This window comes from Dendrobium catenatum, unplaced genomic scaffold, assembly GCF_001605985.2.
Source record: "Dendrobium catenatum unplaced genomic scaffold, ASM160598v2 fragScaff_scaffold_542, whole genome shotgun sequence".
Lineage (NCBI taxonomy): Eukaryota > Viridiplantae > Streptophyta > Magnoliopsida > Asparagales > Orchidaceae > Dendrobium > Dendrobium catenatum.
Window position 1 is genome coordinate 1,955,638 of NW_021319004.1, and position 21,596 is coordinate 1,977,233.

General features: G+C 34.3%; 1 protein-coding gene across 1 annotated transcript; it reads right to left on the reverse strand.

Moving 5' to 3' along the window:
• Positions 1–8,234: 8,234 nt before the first annotated feature.
• Positions 8,235–11,883, reverse strand: LOC110099323 (tubulin beta chain). The gene is made up of 3 exons (XM_020826431.2): positions 11,107–11,883; positions 10,752–11,021; positions 8,235–9,105 (listed from the first exon to the last, which is right to left on the reverse strand). The coding sequence occupies exons 1-3, from the start codon at positions 11,501–11,503 to the stop codon at positions 8,444–8,446; spliced, it is 1,329 nt and encodes a 442-aa protein (XP_020682090.1). The 5' UTR covers positions 11,504–11,883; the 3' UTR covers positions 8,235–8,443.
• Between the last annotated feature and the right edge of the window lie 9,713 nt (positions 11,884–21,596).

Sequence of the window (21,596 nt, forward strand, 5' to 3'; positions counted from 1 at the left end):
TCCGATTGATTTTGCATATAAGTCACTTTATTTAAAATAAGTAGTATAATTTTAAATATAAAATGATCAGGAGTCAACATATAACACATGGATGTGAAATACCTTATATGCATATATTTCTTATTCATTTAGTTAAATATGAATTTTTTGGCATACTACAAGCATACTAGTAAGTATAATGATAGTAACATTGAGTTCATATGATGTTTGCTAATATGCACCACATGATATAAAGTGAGTGTACAAGCAAGAAATATTAACAAGAAATGATTGATAACTTTAGGTTGCCTCGACGGATGTTACCTTATATATAAGGGTGAGCAGATAGGCTTTCCTTTAAATAAGGTTTATGGTGTAATCCTCAGTGATACCAAAAGGAATATACAAGGAGATTATCTGACATGATAAGATACATCGATTGATAGGAATTAAGGACATACATAAAAGCCACCTAACTTAAGACATGTGATATGAGATTGATTGCTGAAAATAGGATTGATATGGTTGAGATTGACTCTTATAAGGTTGTCCTGTAAAATGGATATATAAAATATACAATAGGTAGTTATATATCCTATCTTACTTGCATATGCATCTGACAAAAATATTCACTACAGGAAAAACGTCAATTTCCGACGTGATGTCAATTTTTCGTCGGAAAATGGTCAAAATCCGTCGGAAACTAGTATTTCCGACGGAAATATTTACGCCGGTTTGACACGCGTCGGAAAAGTGTTATCGGCGCAAAACTTTCTGCCAGAAAAATTTCCGGCGAAAAATTCGTCGGAAATATTTCCAGCAAAAATAAACTGCGTCGGAAATTAAAAGAAAAAAGAAAAAAAATTATGTCCGCTAAAGCCCCCCCAACCCCGTTTAATTTAATTTATATTTAAAATAATTATGATATTTAAAAGTTAAGCTTTTTTTTTTAAGATCAAAATAATTATTATATTTTGTTTAGAAAAAAAATTATTAAACTATTTAATTTATTTTATTTTAGAAATATTAAATTTAATTTAACAAAATAAATAATTTAAAATATTACTAATTGTCATTTTCTAGAAATTTTTTAATTTCGTCAGAAATCCGCCGGAAATTCTGTCGGAAAAACTAACAGAAAATGCGCCGGAAATAACTTCAAAAATTACGTCGGAAGTACGCCGGAAAATCCGCCGGAACTATTTCGTTGGAAATTCGTCTGAAAATCCGTCGAAAATTCTGACGAATTTATTTCCGCTGGAAATTCTGCCGGAAATGAGCTGTTTTCCTGTAGTGATTCATTAATTACATAATTGACTTGATATGATATAATATGCACATTATATAGGATAGGATTAATACAAGCATATGATAAGGTTAATAAGACTTACATGAAGGCATATAATATATACTAATAGCATAATGCAGTTTATTAATTTTATAGAACAATTGATGAATGATGCATTGAATAGACATACGAGGAACAAGGAGACTGAAAAATGATATACATTTATAGATGTTCCATAAGTTGAATAAAAAGATATTTCTAAATACATATGAGGAATAAGGAGACAGATATTCGACACATCAAAATAAGAAATTTCAGTAACAAAATAAAAAGAGATAAATATATAACATATTGAAAAATGTTAAAGTGCTAGAACATTAAAATTTGTACTTATAATGTCTAGCCTTGCTTAAAAACAATAAGTGGAGGTAATAGGCATCTATTCAAAATCATTATAAGGTACTAAGAAAAAAAAAAGATAAATTTAATTATTAAATACATGAATATAAAATGTTAAAATATGCAATATCTAGCCTTACCTATATACTTCTAAAAGAATTATTGAAATCAAATTACTTAAAAAAATTTTATTGGAAGATTTAATGATTAACTAAACAAGTAGTTTCATTAATTCCAAAAATGTAAGTAAACCTTAGTAAGTTAGTCAAAACTATTCACCCACAAAAGTTTAATTTAAAAGGAATATTAATTCAAAATGAAGGATTAGGGTGTTATAAAATAATTTATTGAAAATTTTTTCAACTTATGTACTTTATAAATACTTATATTATTATTTTTTATTTATTCCAAAAAATTTATTCAATGCAAGTGCACTTTAAATTACTTGAGGATAAGTAATAGCTTAAAATTTTGGAAATTTTAATAAGATAAAAAATTGTTAATTCTAAATTGCCTATATTATGACATATGTGTTTTTAATCATTGTATTTTGTGCTATAAAACATAAAAAAAATTATGAAAATTAAATTAGGGCCTTAGCACGACAAAGTCAGCACAACAACACCACACTAATTTAGTGCTACAATCGTGAGCTCTCAAAAAACGAGCTAGTGATCTTAGACCAAAGGTGCTATCCAAGTTGCACAATAGCTCCAAATTTCCCAACATTTTGACGAGAGATAGTTGAATGAGTGAACCAATGTGATGGATGATGAACTGATATGCTGATACAACAGCGCCACCAAGCCAGCACTGTGGTGCTAGCAAGTTTAATTATTTGAAAAATTATGAATACTAGTATTAGTCTTCATGTTAGAAGGTTGGCACCTTGTGGATTCATGAGTGTGTGTGAGTTAGTGTTAGAGTCTGTTCTTACGAGGGAGTGACTTTTGTATTTGTGTTTGGCGTATTTTATTAGTGTGGATCAAAGTGAAGAAGTGTAAAAAAGTTGTTTCTTAAATCCAAGTCTTTTCTAACCCTTTTATCTATTGTTTCAAGTTGTTTGTTGTGTTTAACTAAGTGCAATAAAATATTTATGTTGTGTAATATCATCTCCATTTGTAGTTAAACTTTTTATTTTAATATATGATTATTTAAAATGCATATTGGCTTAGATGTGGTTGAATATTTATAATACTCATGTTGTTTTTAATTTCTCTATGCTTTAACTTGTGTTTGTATAGGTCGCACATAAATTGGAAACCTAGGGTGATTTGGATCCTCAATGGAGGAATAAAAGAAATATTAAAGATTTTAAAATATAGTTTGACCATAATATAGACATATAAGAGTTAGGATTATGGGGTCTTAAGATGATAGAAGAACTCTAGTTATGAGGGATCCTAATTAATGCTCTAATAAACACGATGGAGACTAGGATTACTTATGCTCTGATCCTCAATATAAATAAGTAGAAAACCACTCTAATACAATCATGTACTTATAAATATATCATATGTTAGAAACTTTTTAAAATAGTGAATTTATTTTTTTCACTTGAAGCTTTTTAACTTTATTTACACCACCCATTTAAATCATCAAGGCAAATAAATTTAGAAGTTTAGTAGGTAATAGTAAAGTAAACCTAGAAATTTTATAGTTTTTCTCGCGGGATTGACAATTTTCTCGTAAGTATATAACTTGGCACGACATGTGAACTTTCATTAAATAGGACTTACAACGTAGAAAATTAAACCTCCTTTAGAGAACTCTGTAGTGAATATAAGATAAAGCACGAAGCTTTTCATTTGCATGGCAAAAAAAAAAAAAAATCCTTGTTAGTTGTACTCTCCATCACTCATCATCATTCAAGTGTGATTAGGTATCGACGTTGAAGTTGGTGGTTAGTCTTTTGGTCTCCTAAGATAAGCTGTCTAGTCAGATGAGCTACCAAGGGTACAACCACTGGCGGAACCGTTTAGATTTGAGGGGGGGCAATTGCCCCCCCTAAAAAAAAAATTATAGTTAGGATAGTTTAATAATATAGTTAGGGTAGTTTAGTAACCCCCCCCCCCCCTAAAATAAATATTTTGCCCTAACCCACCCACTTTGTCGTACTCTCTCGTCTCTCGCAAGTCGCAAAAAATCCCGCACAAGCAGCGGCGCAGGCGCAGCGCGATTTGGGGTTTCAGTTTCCACGGTTCGACCTTCGTCGGCGCTCAACGGCTCAGCCTTCGTCGGCGCTCAGCAGCTCGGCCTTCCTCCTCCTTCGACTCGTCAAGGAGGTCGCTAAAGAGTGAAGACGCGGTTCATATTTCAGCGGTTCATCCTTTCCTTCAGCCTTCAGGTACTTCTGATTTTATAAATTTCAATGTTTTGATCTTAAAACTTGTGTTATGTTTTGTGATTTTCGGTTTTCTTAAGTCTTATTACAGTTTTGCTTTTGTAATTAAACTAACCTGTAGCTAACGTTTGTTAAAATGGGGAACAAGCTTGGTATCATTCAAAAGGAAATAAGGAATGCACACAACTGTAATTAACATTGTTATTAAAATGGCTTTTAAATTTGAAAATTTGTGATGGTTTGTCACATTTGTGATTAAGATAGTGTTAGCCATTATTCTCTTGATCCATTCCAGGAAATCAATAACTTTAAGATTATGTAAATGTTCTATTGATACCTGTTGTTTATTTTTCATCATTATTTAGTTTTTTTTTGAGTGTTAGGTTATAATAGTAAGTGCTTTTAGTATTTTTTTGTTTAGTTATGCAGGATTTTTTAAAAAACAATTAATTTTTGCATGATTTAGCCAAATACTAGTGTATGGAAAGCTTTAATCTGCACCTAATTCGTGTCACAGCTGGTTGGAGTTGAACCAAAAGAATAAGTTAATTTTGAGGTCTCAATACTTGAGATTTATTCATGTGACTTACAATTTGCTGGGCAGTTAGTGTTCTTATCAGTGAGTTCACAGATTGAGCTTTATGTTATCATCCATCCATGTTTGATCTTCCATGTGATTTTGATAGTGATTTTCAACTATCAAATGGTAAAAGTTATCCTAAGCTACAGTTATAAACAAAAATATGATTAAAAAAAAATAGAAAGCCTCTATTAGTTGATAGTTTTTTGAAGTGAAAATTGGCAGTTTAGTAAAAAATTTTCCTTTGTTTTATTTACTTTGTTGATCAATCATATTATATAAGGATTTCTAAATGATGTAAAGATTTCTTTGAATAGGAATATAGGATATATCAAATGGAATGTTATTTAAAGAGGAAAGAACCTTTGTAGACTGATATTAACAATCTCCCTGTCGATCCTGGAATTCGGCCTTCAATTTGGTGTTACGATGTCAATGAAAGAGATAAAATTTGGAGAGCATATTTGTTGAAGGGACCCCATCAACCCAAAAGTCATAAATTCCCTCAAACAGTATTTGACAATCTTGCAAGAATTGTCAATACCGTTGGAGCTTCATGTAAGAGGAGTGATACTCTTAGAGCAATTCAACATGATAAAATATTGTTTCATTTGTCCAAAGGGGAGTTGAGCAGTGGTAGAGGATTGAACCAAGAGACAAGCTTACAACGAGCTGGTGACACTCGTTGGGGTTCACATTTTCATACATTAATTAGCTTGAAGAAAATGTATGCTTCAGTAATTGAAGTTCTTGAAATTATCAAAGAAGATGGGGTACATGATCAACAAGCCGTTGAATATGGTGTTCTTATAGATGTCATGGAATCTTTTGATTTTATTCTTGCTTTGCATTTAATGATTGATATTTTAGGTGTCACCAATGAGTTATCACAGGCCTTGCAGAGAAAAAATCAGGATATAGTGAATGCAATGAAGTTAGTGCAAATCTCTAAACAACAATTACAGATGATGAGGGATAATGGATGGAATTCCTTATTGGAAGAAGTATCTCGTTTTTGTAATGTTTTTGAAGTTGTTGTTCCTGTTATGAGTTCTACATTCAAAGCTCGTCGACGATCAACACGCAGAAATGATGACGTAACAAATTTACATCATTACCGAGTGGAATTCTTTTACACTATTATTGATATGCAACTTCAAGAGCTGAATAATAGATTCTCTGAAGCTAGTACTGAATTGCTTCTTTGCATATCATATCTAAATCCAAGTAGCTCATTCTCTGCTTATAATAAAGAGAAATTAATTCGGCTTGCAGAACTATATTCAGCTGATTTTTTAGTAGTTGAACTTGTGGCTTCAGAGCACCATCTATCAACATACATTCTTGATATGCGTACAAGTGAGGAATTCTCATCTTTGGAGAGCATTGCTGATATTGCAAAACAATTTGTTAAGATTAAAAAAGATATCTTGTACCCCTTAGTTTATCGGCTTCTTGTTTTAGCATTAACTCTGCCCGTTGCCACTGCTACAGTGGAGAGAGCTTTTTCAGCAATGAAAATTGTTAAACATAGATTACGCAGTAAAATGGGTGATGATTGGCTCAACGACTGTCTAGTGCCATATATTGAGAAAGAAGTATTTGATTTGGTTCCAAATGAAGTTATAATGCAACATTATCAGAAGATGCAAAATAGAATGCAAAGCTTGTAATTTTTATTGCAATATAATATATTGTTTGAATTTTGTTATAAATATATTTTTTATCTTTTTCTAGTTTTGCCCCCCCCCCTAAGAATTAAGGCTGGTTCCGCCCCTGGGTACAGCTCCAATGTATTCTTTTTTTGAGACCACCTATGATGCCATGGATAATCTTTGTTATCCTTTCTTCCATCCATCAGTTTGCGACAAGTGGTGCAGTTTTGGTTCTCCATATTTAAAGATGGCTTTGGGGCATTTTACATGTTGAGGTGAGCTTGTTTTCTTATCACTAGCATCAATTCACGCTCAACACACCTAAAATGTTGTTGGATTCAAAAGCATCACCCCTTATTATAGGGTTTTGAGGGCTATAGAATAAGCTACATTTCCAAAAAGTAAAAAAAAAAAATACAATGATACACATACTATTAAACACAGGTCACCTCCGAGTTGGTTAATGGATGGGTGGTTATAGTGCTCCGATGATCAATCTCTAGCGAGCTCAACAGTGTTGAGTGTTCACTAGGTATGATTTTTATGTAGTGTAGGCTAGTCTAGTAGTCTTTAGTATGAGTGGGCGAGTATGCGAGCAAAATTTGAGCAAGGGGTGCATGATGAATAAGTGAAGTCATTGAGATGCTGACAACCTATACTGGATTACCTAGAAGAGAAGCCAAGTGAATAGAGGTTACTCAGTGGTTAGCTGGTTAAAGAAGGGTGATCGAGTTGAACGCCCTCTTGGTGGGTTCTTTCATATAGCTAGATTTGGATGCGTGAGGATGAAGGCAACAACCATGAATGGGGTCGAATTTCTGTAATGGTTGCCTCCCTTCCATGAGGCAAGTGGGATTTGCATGATTGAAGAGATCCTCCATTACATCCAAGCATGGCCACCTTCCCTCGTATGCCCATCTTTGGGGCCCATTTGATGTGAGTACTCTCCTTGTGATGCACTGATCACTAATTGCTAAATATGTTTGAAAGCATTTACAACTCTATATATATCTTACAAACAACAACATTGTCGTCAAATATGTATGGCGACAATGGAAGATTGTGGTTCAATGTGCTCAATTTAGCAGTGGTTGATACGGTGTAGACTAGTTCCCTACATTAATTATTCTAGGGGCTAACTCCAATTAAGAAAATAAGATCTTCCTTACTCAATTCTTTAAAATTCAAAATTCAAAATTAAACATAATTTTGATAATATAATATAGTGGAATCATTATAATACTTAAGATTGTGAAAATCGGATCGGACAACGAACCAGAAGAAAGAGAGGTTCACGATTTGACCGATCGAACTAGGATTGAACCAGATGACATAATAAATAATAATAATATTAAAAATTAATAAAATTAATAAAATTAATATAATATAATATAATTAAACTAAGCTCAAATTTGAAGCACAACTTATCAAAATAAGCCCAAATTCACATTCTAAATTATTCATGAACCTTTTTTTAGTCCCACATCGTAGGAGGAGAGTTTGAGAATAATGCTTTGAATCCTTTATAAAGAGTGAAATGATCTCTTTTTGCTAAACAAATTATGTGAGATATTTAAAATAACATGCAAATATTATGGTGATATTAATCATCATATTTAATAAAAGCATTTTAAAAAGTTAAAAGAATATAATAAATTAAAATATATTGTTTAAAATTTAATAAAAACAAAATTTTTTTTTTTTTTATAAACTAGTCGGTTCTTTTCAATCTTGACCGATTCAACGGTTCACCGGTTGAATTGCCAATTCAATCCGAATTGGTTCATGGTTGAACTTGCTGTTCGATATTATCCCATGTCAAACGAAGGAGAGATTATTTTGTGCGATGTCTGAATGTGTCCGAAGGTCAATTCGGATGCACAACATCATTTAATGCACTGAGCATTGAGTGGCGTGAAACGTCCGAATTGACCTCTGGATTAGTCCGGACACCGCACTAAATAATTTTTTTAAACTTATGAACGCTAATGGTGGCCAACAATTTCAAATATCATTCACACGGACGATATTAAAAAATAATACAAAAGCAAACAAGAATACAATTAATAGAAATCACACATCTTAAACCTCCCCCATTCTCAACCTCTACACTACACACAACATTCAATAAAAGAAGTAACTTAGCAAGCGAACAATCCAGACATTCGAGCTGATCGAACGATCAAATAAATAAATCATTAAGCCTCGTCAGGATAAGCTTCATCATCTTCCTGTGCAACAGCATCCTGATACTGCTGGTACTCTGAAACCAAATCATTCATATTGCTCTCCGCCTCAGTAAACTCCATCTCATCCATCCCTTCTCCTGTATACCAATGAAGAAAAGCCTTTCTTCGGAACATGACAGTGAACTGCTCGGCCACTCGCCGGAACATCTCCTGAATGGAGGTGGAGTTGCCCATGAAGGTGGCGCACATATTGATCCCGTTGGGAGGAACGTCGCAGACGCTGGACTTAACGTTGTGGGGAATCCATTCGACGAAGTAGGAGGAGTTCTTGTTCTGGACGGAGATCATCTGCTCGTCGACTTCTTTGGTGCTCATTCGGCCGCGGAACATGGCGGAGGCGGTGAGGTAGCGGCCATGGCGAGGATCGGCGGCGCACATCATGTTTTTGGAGTCCCACATTTGCTGGGTGAGTTCGGGAATGGTGAGGGCGCGGTATTGTTGGGAGCCGCGGGAGGTGAGAGGGCTGAAGCCAACCATGAAAAAGTGGAGGCGGGGGAAGGGGATTAGATTGACGGCGAGCTTACGGAGGTCGGAGTTCAGTTGTCCGGGGAAGCGGAGGCAGCAGGTTACGCCGCTCATCGTTGTTGATATCAGATGGTTCAGATCTCCGACTGATGTGGCCAGGTGATCAGGATCGAACATTAGCATCTTTTCCTTTTAGTTTTTTTTTTTTTTTATAAATTTTTTTTTAATTTTTTTTAAATACTTAGAGTTGCATTATTTGACAAAGAGAAAAAATTATGTTCTGCGCCTAATAATTTCTCCAAGATATATTGAAATAGTAGGTAAGTTCATCAAATATTTTACCTATTATGAAATAATATTTATCTAAATATTGGTAAAATAGAAATAAAATGTTATTTCCTATAATTTTAAGTAATATTCATTCTTTATTATTTTTTTTCAAAAGGATTAATTATCTCAACTTCAAGCTAATAAAATTTAAATTTAGATGAATATTATTTTAAATTATAGAAATATTGAGTAGAATAAGGACATTAAAATTAATGTTGTAGTGCTATTAAATTACTTAAGCAATATTTTCTTTTAAATAAATGTAAATAAAAGATTTAATATAGGTTATTTATTTAATATATTTTTAAATTTAAATTTGGGACAAATGTATCAGTCATAAATGTCTTTTAATTTATTATTATTTTATTTTGGGGAGATATTATTATTATTTTAATTGAATATGTAGATGATGTGTTTAGCAATATAAAACAAGTACATGTATCCTGCACATATCTTATATCTTAAAAATAAATATAAATATAGATTAATATACATCGACACTCAACAAATCAAATAATGATAATAATATAATAATACTTAAAATAAATAATATATTTATTAATTAGATCTTAACCAAACACATAATCTTATATCTTAAAAATAAATATAGATTCAGCAAAAGAGAAATCGGAAAAATAGATTATATACTTTTTTTTAACAATGAATGGGGTATAAATCATGAATTTCTTTTAAATTTATTTTCAAATCGTCAGGAGAAATTATTATGTGCATATTCCGGACATAGAGTTGCGTCCGGATGTATGAGTGAACATAATATGTAATACACAATATGTACAAAAAATATACAATATACTTTTACACAATATATAAACTCAAAATCCGGATCTAACTCTATATCTGAATATTCTTGTTCATCTAAATATAAATATTAAGCATTGAAGATTTAGCCACACAAAACTTTTTTTGAATAATTAGAATTAAATTAAAATTTCTTATTCAAATCTATCACATGACCTGTGATCCTTTTAACAACAACAACAACATCAAATCTTTGTTCTACTACCTGGGATCGGTTATATGAATACTTTTTCTCTATCGTGTCTTGTTGAAAGTCAAATTCTTGTTCAAATCCAATAAGGAAAGATCATTTCTAATATTTTATAACAAAACTTTTTAAGTCTACCTGTACGGCTGTACCTTTCTTAACATAGATCAAATCTAATGACTCTACGTTCTTAATCGTTGATCCTTTTAACATTGACACAAAAATATAAACCAATGATGATTAAGACATCCTAATGAGAATTGATTTAAGAAAATCTTATATGATTTTATTTTATTTTTAATCCAAATGGAGACGATGTCTTGTTCTTCTTTCAACCATCTCTTCATTATTCTGATTTGTTTTGCTTCTAATTTATAACCTACCAAATCACGTGTAACAAGTGGCTTATAAATTAAAAAAAAAAAAAAAAAAGTGGCTTATAAATTTGGTACGTACAGCTGGGGTTAGTGAGCTTGAGGGTACGGAAGCAAATATCATAGAGGGCCTCATTGTCCAGCACCATGCATTCGTCCGCATTCTCCACCAGCTGGTGCACCGACAGTGTCGCGTTGTACGGCTCCACCACCGTGTCCGACACCTTCGGCGACGGGAAAACTGAAAAAGTTAGCATCATCCGATCCGGATACTCTTCCCTGATCTTCGATATCAGCAGCGTCCCCATCCCCGAACCCGTCCCGCCTCCCAAGGAATGGCAGATCTGAAACCCTGCGTTCATATTCTCATCACAACAGGCACGCACCCAAGCTGTTCGACGAAAGTCCTCAACCAAAATATATGTTAGGATGCTTACCTTGAAGACAGTCGCAATTCTCGGCTTCCTTGCGAACCACGTCGAGGACGGAATCGATGAGCTCGGCGCCCTCGGTGTAGTGTCCCTTGGCCCAGTTGTTGCCGGCGCCATTCTGGCCAAAGACGAAGTTGTCGGGGCGGAAGATCTGGCCGTAGGGCCCGGTGCGCAGGGCGTCCATGGTTCCAGGCTCCAGATCCATGAGCACGGCGCGAGGGACATAGCGGTGGCCGCTGGCTTCGTTGTAGTAGACATTTACCCTCTCAAGCTGCAGATGAGAGTAGTTGCCGACGTAGTTTCCCTTTGGATCAATGCCATGCTCGTCACAGACCACTTCCCAGAACTTGCCTCCGATCTGGTTTCCGCATTGCCCCGCCTGGATGTGCAAGATTTCTCTCATGTTAAACGGCCAATTAATTCTGTATGACTTCTTCTTCTTCCTTGATTAGCTGACCTAGATGATCTGCTGCGTAGGTAGAGAAAGGCTTGATGCTAAATTTGTGGATATGGAAGAGAGGATGATATAATAGACTGAGTTGAGGGACAAATTCGGGAAGGTGAGAGGCAGAGTGGGGTGGAAACAGCGAGGTGGGGTTTTGTAGACGTGGGTTCGATATTTTGGAGGTAGATTCTGCTGGACTGTCATACCGCGTCAACTGTTTACTGATGTTACTTATTTCAGCTTGCAATGCTTCAATACATAATCGATTGAAGAAAGAAGTTAGGGTTTTTATTTTTATTTTTGTATTTTTATAAACGGGGTATCTACCTGTTGTTATCCTCATGAGAGGTGTATGGCGACATACTAATCCCTCGTCAAGCCTATCAGTAACCATGGGCTGATCATATAATAAATTTTTTTTATTAAATAATTTTTTAGGTAATTTGTCATTTTTATCCACTTTTTATTAAATGATTTTTTAGGTAATTTGTCAAAAAGTAGATAAAAAGTACTTTTTTATCTGCTGGCTGTCGACTACCTAACGCAACCCGCACTCACAAATAGTAGAGGCTCAAAACCATTGATGTAATAAGCGGGCTTGTTCTTTGAAATCTTCGTAGATATATTATTAAACTCTTCAACTAGGCATTATAAGGATTTAGGGTTTAGGGTTTAGGGTATCCACCTGTTGTCATCCTCATGAGAGGTGTATGACGACATACTAATCCCTCGTCAAGCCTATCAGCAACCATGGGCTGATCATATAATAAATTTTTTTATTATATACTTTTTTTTGTAATTTGTCCATTTTATCTACTTTTTAAAATATTACGCTCTTTAGGCAATTGCTCCATAGTATAATTAAGCACTTTCCATAGAGGTCGAACCCTGTCAGGGGTGCTAACCCCTCGGACCCTTGGCATATTTGCGAATCGTATAATGATAAGGATATGAACAAATAGGGGTCGAGCAAATTCAAGGCAAATTCAACATACATATTTTAGAAATTGAATGATAAATTATCTTTAGCAACCCATTTTTTTGTAGCGAAAGGTCGAGTCAATTCGAGGTAATACTAATAGTTATTTATAAGTTTGCCTCCCACCCCTTGAAAATTAAGGATTGGTCTGCCCCTGTCAGCAACAAGCCACATAGGTGCAAGTTTCACAATTTTTTTCTCTCTACTTATATGGGTCGCACTGCATGAGAGGAGATTCGAACATGGGTTGGGCAGTTCCCAACCATGCTCGCCCAACCAAGTCTAACCAAGTCTTTTTCGGTCTAGCTCTACCTTTCTTAATACAAGTCAAATCTAACACCTCAACTTTCCTAATCGGATCATCAATAGGCCTCCGTTTAATGTGACCAAACCATCTATGGCGACTCTCTCTAATATTATATTCCAATGGAGCTACTCTAACCTTTTCACGTATATGCTCGTTTCGTATCTTATCTCTAAGGGTAAAGCCACTCATCCACCTAATCATCCTCATCTCAGCAACACTTAACTTAGTATTATGCTTCTCTTTTAATGGCCAACATTCAACAACATAAAGCATTATAGGTCTCACCACCATCTTATAGAATTTTCCCTTAAGTTTGAGGGGGGCTTTTTTATCGCACAACAAGCATGATGCATTCCTCCACTTAAACCATCCAACTTGACTTCTGTTGATAATATCCCCATCTATTTCATCATCACTCTAAATAATATATTCAAGATATCTAAAATGTGTACTCTTATTAATGACTTGATCGTACAAAATCACAATCCCATCGCTAGGTCTATTGCTACTAAAATTACACTCCATATATTCAATTTTAGATATACTCAAGTGAAAATCTTTAGACTATAAGGTTGACCTCCATAATTCAAGTTTACCTTCAACTCCCTCTCTAGTCTTATCAACAAGAAGAATATCATCAACAAAAAGCATACACCAAGGTACATTTTCTTACAAATGTCTAGTGAGAACATCCATGACTAAATAAAAAAGATATGGACTTAAGGCCGATCCTTGTTGTAATCCAACCAAAATAGGAAAACACTTGGTCAAACCACCTTGTGTTTGAACACAAATAGTAGCTCATGCATACATATCTTTAATGATTTGAATATAAGCGTTATTAACTCCTTTCTTTTCAAGAACTCTCCAAAGCACTTCTCTTGGAACTTTAACATATGCTTTCTCTAAATAAATAAATATAATATGTAGATCCTCCTTATTCTCTCTATATTTATCCATCAAATCTCTCAATAAATGTATGGCTTTCATAGTAGACCTACCTGGCATAAATATTGATTTTGAGAAACATTAGAATCACGCCACAATCTCTGCTCCATAACTCGATTCCATAGTTTTAAAGTATAACACATTAACTTAATACCTCTGTAATTCGCACTCTTGTGCATCACCTTTATTCTTAAAATAGGAATTAACACACTAATTCTCTATTGATCTGGTATCTTTTTAGTCTTCAAAACAGTATTAAGCCAAAAAATTCCTTCAACTCCTAAGCATTTCCACATCTCTATTGGAATATCATCAGGTCCAATAGGTTGATGTATATGTGAGTTTATTTTAATTGATGGAAATATTAAAAAAAAAGTGTTAATTTTAGTTTTTTAATTTTTGTGATAAATTCATAAATATACTTTTATGAAAAAATTAACTCTAAAGCAATAAGTAAATGATAAAAATAGAAGTTATTAGTAAACGGGAAATAAAGTCAATTTTGTTTTATCTTAAAAATAAGTATTTCAAATAATTTTTAAAAATTATGTATTTATGAATAAAATTAAAATTATATATTAATTTAAATTTATATTAACTTGTACACTTAATAATAATTAATGTTTTTATATGAAAAGGACATTTGAATTTAATATCAATCTATAAAGTAATCCTAACTTATAATTAAAAATTAAATTTTATTAATTGAATTTTTTGTGTAATATTAAAATAATTTATGCGTCTGTTCAGTTCAATTTATTTTATATAATATTCTAATCTAAATAATGATGCTATTTAAGTAATAGTGAATTTTTTTAGATAAAATGTATTTTATTTAAAGTTATTTAATTTGAAGTAATTTTATGCAAATAATTCAAAATGACTAAGACATTTGTTCTTTCATATTTTTTATACGTGAAATTGAGGTAATTTAAAAATTATCTAATTTGTTATCGGTCAGCTATTTTGTGAAAAAGAATTGTTATATAAAAGCCAAATAATATGAATTATTAAAAACCTAGCAAGACTTTTTTGTATGAACATAATATTATCCAACCACATAATTAAGTTTTTTCAAAGTGACCAGAGAAGCCCTAGCCGTCAGCTCTCAGGCGATTTCCGGGCGATTTGTCTGTTTCGTCTGTTCCTTCCGATCGCTGCTGTTGTTTCGTTCTCGGGTTGTTCTTCATCTTATGGTAACTCTGTTTCTTCTCCTGGCTTTGGTTTCGTGGGTCTTTTTTGGTGTTTTCTGTTGGTTTTGCTCCTTCTGTGTGTGGTTTTGAGGTTCTTTCGGGGTTTTTGTTGGGGGGGGCGATGACGACTCCTTCGTCATCTAGCCCGATTATTACTTCTGTTCCTCCCGCTTACACTAGATCTTTCAAAGATGTGGTTTCGGGTGGTTCTTCTGCTCCAGGTAATAAGATTAAATTCGTGCATGGCTCTTTTAAAGGTTGTCCTGCGTGAATGTTCGAGGATGAAGCTGTTTCGCTGTTGGTGGCCCCTTTTTCTTTCACTCTTGTTGGAAAATTTGTTCTGCGTAGACCGAACCTTGATGTTATCCGTAAATTTTTCTATTTCTGAAACTTTCTGGATCTTTCAACGTGGGTCTTTTGGACCCGAGGCACATTGCGATTCAACTATCTAATGATTTAGATTATAGTCATATTTTTGCGAGCGTTCTTATTACATTCAGGGCTGTCAAATGAGGCTATTGAAATGGTCACCGGATTTTGATGTGAGGGAGGAATCTCTTATTTCCCCGGTGTGGATTGCATTTCCTAATCTTCGTTTGCATTTTTTCAATTCTCACATACTTTTTGGGATGGCATCTGTATTTGGTCGACCTCTTCAAACGGATCAAGCTACTGCTTCTTTAACTAGACCCTCTGTGGCGCGTGTTTTAGTAGAGTTGGATGTTACGAAAAAATATCCGCATGATATTTGGTTAGGATCGAAAAAAATGGTTATTTTCAGAAAGTTGAAATTGAAAATCTTCCCATATTTTGTTCTCATTGTAAAATTCATGGGCATGCTATGAATGAATGTTATCGTTTACATCCTACCCTGAGAAAAGAAAAAATTTCTGCTAAAGTTAATGGGAAAGGTGATAAGGAGGATTTGCTTGGTTCTAACAATGGGGTCGGGTCTGTTTCTAGACCCGTGGATTTGATTTTGGGTGCAGGGGATCAATCGGTTCATTTGAAGAATATGGAAGTAAATAAAAAATCTAATGACATTAACTCTAGTGGGCTTAATCTGAATAATTTTTCGTTAGATCCGTTGGTCAATGACAATGATAATATCCTTAATGTTTCTTCTTCTCATCCTATTGCTAATTGTAATCCAGAATTTCAGGGGGAGGCCGAATGCTCTAGCAAAAATACGGATATCCTAAGGCTTGAGAAATGGCATGACGCCATCCCTGTTAATAGTTCTGATAACCTTGAGGTGGTCTTGGACCTGGGTGATGTGGAAATTGCCAAAGGTATTGAATTGCCTATGTTAAATGATACGGAAAAGGCTAAGGTTGACTCTTCTGTGCAGGATTTGGATAATCTCTCTAATGCTAATGAAAATGCTTCGAAGCATTAGGGGAAAAATACTTCTACTATTGAGGATGGAGTTCTTTACATGGAAGGTATGTTGCCTCCTAAAGAGGCTTCTGATAAGATGAATAATGTAGAGTTTCCTTTGTCTAATCATTATCATGGTGAAGCCTTCACTGACACTGAAGTTGAAATTACTGCTAAATGTTATGCTAGAGAAGATCATGATTTGAGTTTTTCTAAGGGTCGTGGTAAGAAAGGTAAGAAACCTAAGAATGTCATTTTACAATCGCCTAGAACTACTCACTCACATACTTCCCACTAATTACTGTATTTATGCTTAATGCTATTATCTGGAATGTGAGGGGCATTGGGTGTCCTTCGTCGAAATTTAGGGTTAAAAATTTGTGTCGTATTCATAAAATTTTTGTTCTTGTTTTACTTGAACCTTTTATTTCTATGGATAAATTGTCTGCCACTGCGAAGTTTCTGGGTTTTAAACATGCTTTTGGTAATATTTCTAATAAAATCTGGATTTTTTGGAATGAGTTTATTAGACTAAATATTATTGCGGATTTCCCTCAGGTGGTTCATTGTAATGTTGAATGTTCTCTTTTTCAATGTGGTGCTTCTTTTGTGTATGCTGCTTCTTCTCATTATTCTAGACGCGTTTTGTGGGATCAAATTTCTAATTTTTATAATGTTTGTTCCTTACCTTGTTTAGTTGGTGGTGATTTTAATACTATTTCTAATCCTGATGAGAGATTAGGTGGTTCGAGGCCTAATTTTCAATCTATGGATGAATTCAATGATATGATTATGTCTTGCAATCTTATTGATATTGGTTATTCTGGTAATAAGTTTACTTGGCATCGTGGTCATTTGTGGCAACGTTTGGATAGAGTTCTTTTTAATAATGCTTGGATTAGTGCTTTTAATTCTACGAAAATTGAGCATCTTAGTCGTACCCTTTCTGATCATTCTCCGCTTCTTATTAATATTCAAATTAAGTCCACGGGTGGTTCTGCTCAGTTTAGATTTCAGAATATGTGGCTTACTCATAACAATTTTCTTGAAGTTGTTAGTAATAATTGGTTGGCTCCTCTTCACCCGGATGATGGGATTTCTGGTATGAATAGGCTTTGGATTAAATTGAAAAGGCTTAAAATGGTTTTAAATTGGTGGAATCATAACGTTTTTAAAAATCTTTTTCATAATATTTTATTGGCTGAAGAGAGGGTTAATTATTTAGAGGAGTGCTGTCAGGCTGATCCTTCAGTGGCTATTCTGGCTCTTCTTATGGAGGCCAAAGGGGATCTTGGTATGCTTCAAACTCAGGAAGAGATTTTTTGGAAGCAAAAAGTGGCTTCCAAGAATTTAATGGAGGGAGATAAGAACACTAAATATTTTCATGCTTTAGTTAATAAAAAACGTGCCATTAACGATATTCATAAAATTACTAAGGACGATGGTTCTATTTCTGTTGATCATGAGGAGATTGCTTCCCTTGCTGTTAATTTTTTCCATAAGTATTTTAATAAGAATTTTAGCCCGTTTACTGTGTTTAATCATGCTTTTATTCCTAAGTTGGTGTCTAATGTTGATAATGCGGTTTTAACTGCTCTTCCCCTTATGGATGAGATTAAAGATACTTTATTTAACATGAATGGTGATTCTGTTGCTGGGTCTGATGGTTTTACTACTAAATTTTTTCAACATTCCTGGAATATTATTGCGGAGGATTTTTATGTTGCTGTGCTTGATTTCTTTAAGGGGTCCCCTATTCCGAACTTTTTCTCTTCTACTTCCGTGGTTTTGATTCCTAAGAGTAATGAGGTGAACTCTTGGAATGAATTTAGACATATTAGTTTGTGTTCTGTGTTTTATAAACTTGTTTCTAAAATTTTGATGAATCGTCTCTCGTTGATTTTACCTAATATTATATCTCCTAATCAGATGGGCTTTGTGAAAGGTCGTGCTATTACGGATAACATCCTGCTGGCACAGGAATTTTGTCAAGATCTTGATTTGAAGGTTAGGGGGGTAATATGATTATGAAGCTTGACATTGCTAAGGCTTACAATAATATTAATTGGAATTTTATTTATAGTATGTTGAATATGTTTGGTTTTGATGATCACTTTATTTCTTTAATTAAAGTTTGCATTGAAAATCCTCATTTTTCTATCATTGTTAATGGTAAGAGTCATGGGTATTTTAAAGCTTCTCATGGGCTCCGGCAAGGTGATCCTATCTCCCCTGCCCTCTTTATTATTGCTGCTGAGTTCTTATCTAGGGGACTATCTGACCTCTTTAGTAACAACCCTAACCTGTATTTTAAAATTTTGGGTGGGTTCAATATTTCTCATTTTTGTTTTGCTGATGACTTCATTGTGTTCGCTAATGCTTCTACCAATAATATTAAGAAGATTATGTGTTTTTTTAAGAGCTTTGAAGAGGTCAGTGGGCTTGTTTTTAATAAGCAGAAAAGTTGTTTTGCTACGGCTAAGTCGGTTAACCCGAATAGGATTTTGGCTATTAAGAACCTTACCGGTTTTTCCCAGGTCTCTTTTCCTTTAAAATATTTGGGGATTCCTCTCTATAAGGGTAGGAAGAAGGCTTTACTGTTTGATGGTTTGGTTTCCTCTGTTATGAATAAGCTTGCCTCTTGGGATTCTAATTTTCTGAGTTTTGGGGGTCGGCTTGTTCTTATCAAAAATGTGTTGAATTCGTTGCCTGTTTACTGTTTTCAAACTTTATTTCCTCCTAAATTTATTTATTTGAGACTGGAAAGGATTTTTAATAAATTCTTTTGGAGAGGTAATGTGCAGAACTCTAAAATCCACTGGTCCTCGTGGGTTAATTGTTGTGGGTCTCTTCAGGAAGGTGCTTTTGGCTGTAAATCTATGGCTGATATGGTCAATGCTTTTTCCTTTAAGCTTTGGTTCAACTTTAGGAACAATGTTAGTTTTTGGGCCAAGTTTATGCGTGCTAAATATTGTGGGGGGGTGTTATCCCTCCATGTGTTTCTTCTCTAGAGGGCAGTCCAAAACTTGGCATCGTCTTTGTAATATTAAATGGAGGGTGGAGCCTTATTTGGTGTGGGGTATTGGTCATGGTGATATCTTTTTTTTGGCAAGATAGTTGGGTGAATGGTGTTTCTTTGGATTCTTTACTTCATACTAATTCCATTGATACAGTTAAGGTGAAGGATTTCTTTCTGGGTAATGGGTGGGATTTGGAGAAACTTGCTCAGGTTCTTCCCCAGTCCATCGTGTTACTTATTAGTCAGATTCCTCTTAATGTTAGTTCTAGGGATATCCTTCTTTGTTCCTTTACTAAAGATGGCAATTTTTATACCAAGGATGATTGGCATGTTCTTCGTAGCCATAATGACGAGCATATGATTTATAAAATGCTTTGGCATTATTCTGTTCCATCTACTATTGTGGTTTTTTTGTGGAGGATCCTTCATAAGTATATCCCTACTGATGATTTATTAAGGAAGAAAGGTTTTATCATAGTTTCTAAATGTCATTGTTGTTTTCACAGTGAGACTTTACATCATGTGTTCATCTCTGGCCCTGTTGCTTTGAAGGTGTGGTTCTTTTTTGAGAAGGTTTTTAAGTTTAATTTTTTTAGTCCTGTCATTGAGATTTTCAATCTTTTGGAAGGCTGGTTTGTGAACTCTAAGGGGCATGTTAGGAATCTTATTCCTTCCCTTATTTTTTGGTTTATTTGGATGGATAGGAATAATGCTAGGTTTAATGGTGTTCCTATGGATCATCAAAGGATTATTCATAACGTTATTGATAAAGTTAAGTCTCTTTTTTCTGTTAATCTTATTACGTTGAAGCATTTCAACAATGTTAAATTTACCTTGGAGTTTTTTGGTATTAAGGAAGGGTTGGCTCATAACTTTAGGAATTCTAATGTAATTGTTTGGAGCAGGCCTTTGCCCAATGTTGTTAAGCTTAACATCGGTTGCATTCAAGAAGGAAAATTTTATTAGTGTTGGTGGTCTTTTGCGGGACCATTATGGTAACCTCATACTTGCTTACACGGGTAACACTGGGTATTCTGATTACATGGGTGGTCTTCTTTGTGCTTTTCTTCATGGTTTGAATGTATGTGTTAATCTTGATGTGAGGAACATGGTGCTGGAGGTGAATTCTTGCTTTGATCTTAATTTTTTGCTCAATAGAAATGATGTCAATTGTTGTCACTCCTCGTTTTACACTATTAAGAATATTAAGTTTTTATTAGCTGTTATCAACTGCTCCTTTTTGTCGATCAGTGAGGCTGGTAATGCTCCTGTTGTTCGTCTGGCGATGTTGGGGGGTGAATTTTACTAGTTTCCATGAATATTCCTTCAATCTCCTTCCTAATTACATTAAGGGTTTAATTAATTTGGATCGTCTGGGTGTCCCTTATATCAATGCTTGATTTCTTCTGGGGTTGCTGCTGTTTTGTGTGGTCGTGTCTTTTGATTTTGGGTTTCTATTTTTTTACTTTTGGGAGGGCTGGTTTGAGCAATTTTGTCTTGTTTCACAATTTCTATTTCTTGTCTTCTGTTGTGCTATCTGGAGGCGTCTACCATTGCAGTTTTACTTAAACTTATTTAAAGTTGGCTGTTTTTTATCTTTCTTTGTTCCAGTGGTTTCCTTATATTGTTATTTTGATTTGTTTTTTTCTTCCTGCTGGTCGCTGTCATGTTGTTTGGGTTCCTTACCTGGCTATTGATAATTGTCTGTTTCATTTAGATGGTAATTTGGAAATTATGGTTAAACCGAGGTACATATTTACTTTACTTTTCGGTATTGTCATCCAGCATTCTAGCTGTTATCATTGTTTACTCCATACTATCATTAATTTTTTGAAGATCATTCTGGGGACTGAGAGTCCTGGGCGCTTGATCTATTTTTCTGACTTTTTCTGGCATTCTAAGACTATCAGGTTTTGCTTTGGTAGAGGGGAGTATTTTAAAAACATGAATACTATCAAACTTTCCATTCTCTTCCAGTTGGTTTTTCTTGTTCTGGAGGGGAATCATAATCTGGTCGTTTTTTCCAATCTCCCGTTTATGAGTGATTCTAATGTTTTCTTGTGGAGTATTTCTTGCAGGCCCGTTGGTAATTGCTGTAGTGGGAGCTTTAATGCTTGTAAGTTTCTTTTCTTTCCTCTCTTTCTCTTCTATTTCTTTTTCCTTTTGAGTTTTTGCAAGAAGTTCGTGCCGGAAGCTATTTTTGGATCTTCCTTTTTTGGGTGTTG

Coding starts and splice junctions, on each gene's coding strand:
- LOC110099323 (XM_020826431.2), bottom strand. CDS start 11,503: ATGAGAGAAATCTTGCACATCCAGGCGGGGCAATGCGGAAACCAGATC. Junction 11,022..11,106: donor GAATTGCGACTGTCTTCAAG/GTAAGCATCCTA, acceptor ATATGAACGCAG/GGTTTCAGATCTGCCATTCC. Junction 9,106..10,751: donor CAAGCTCACTAACCCCAGCT/GTACGTACCAAA, acceptor TGGCCACATCAG/TCGGAGATCTGAACCATCTG.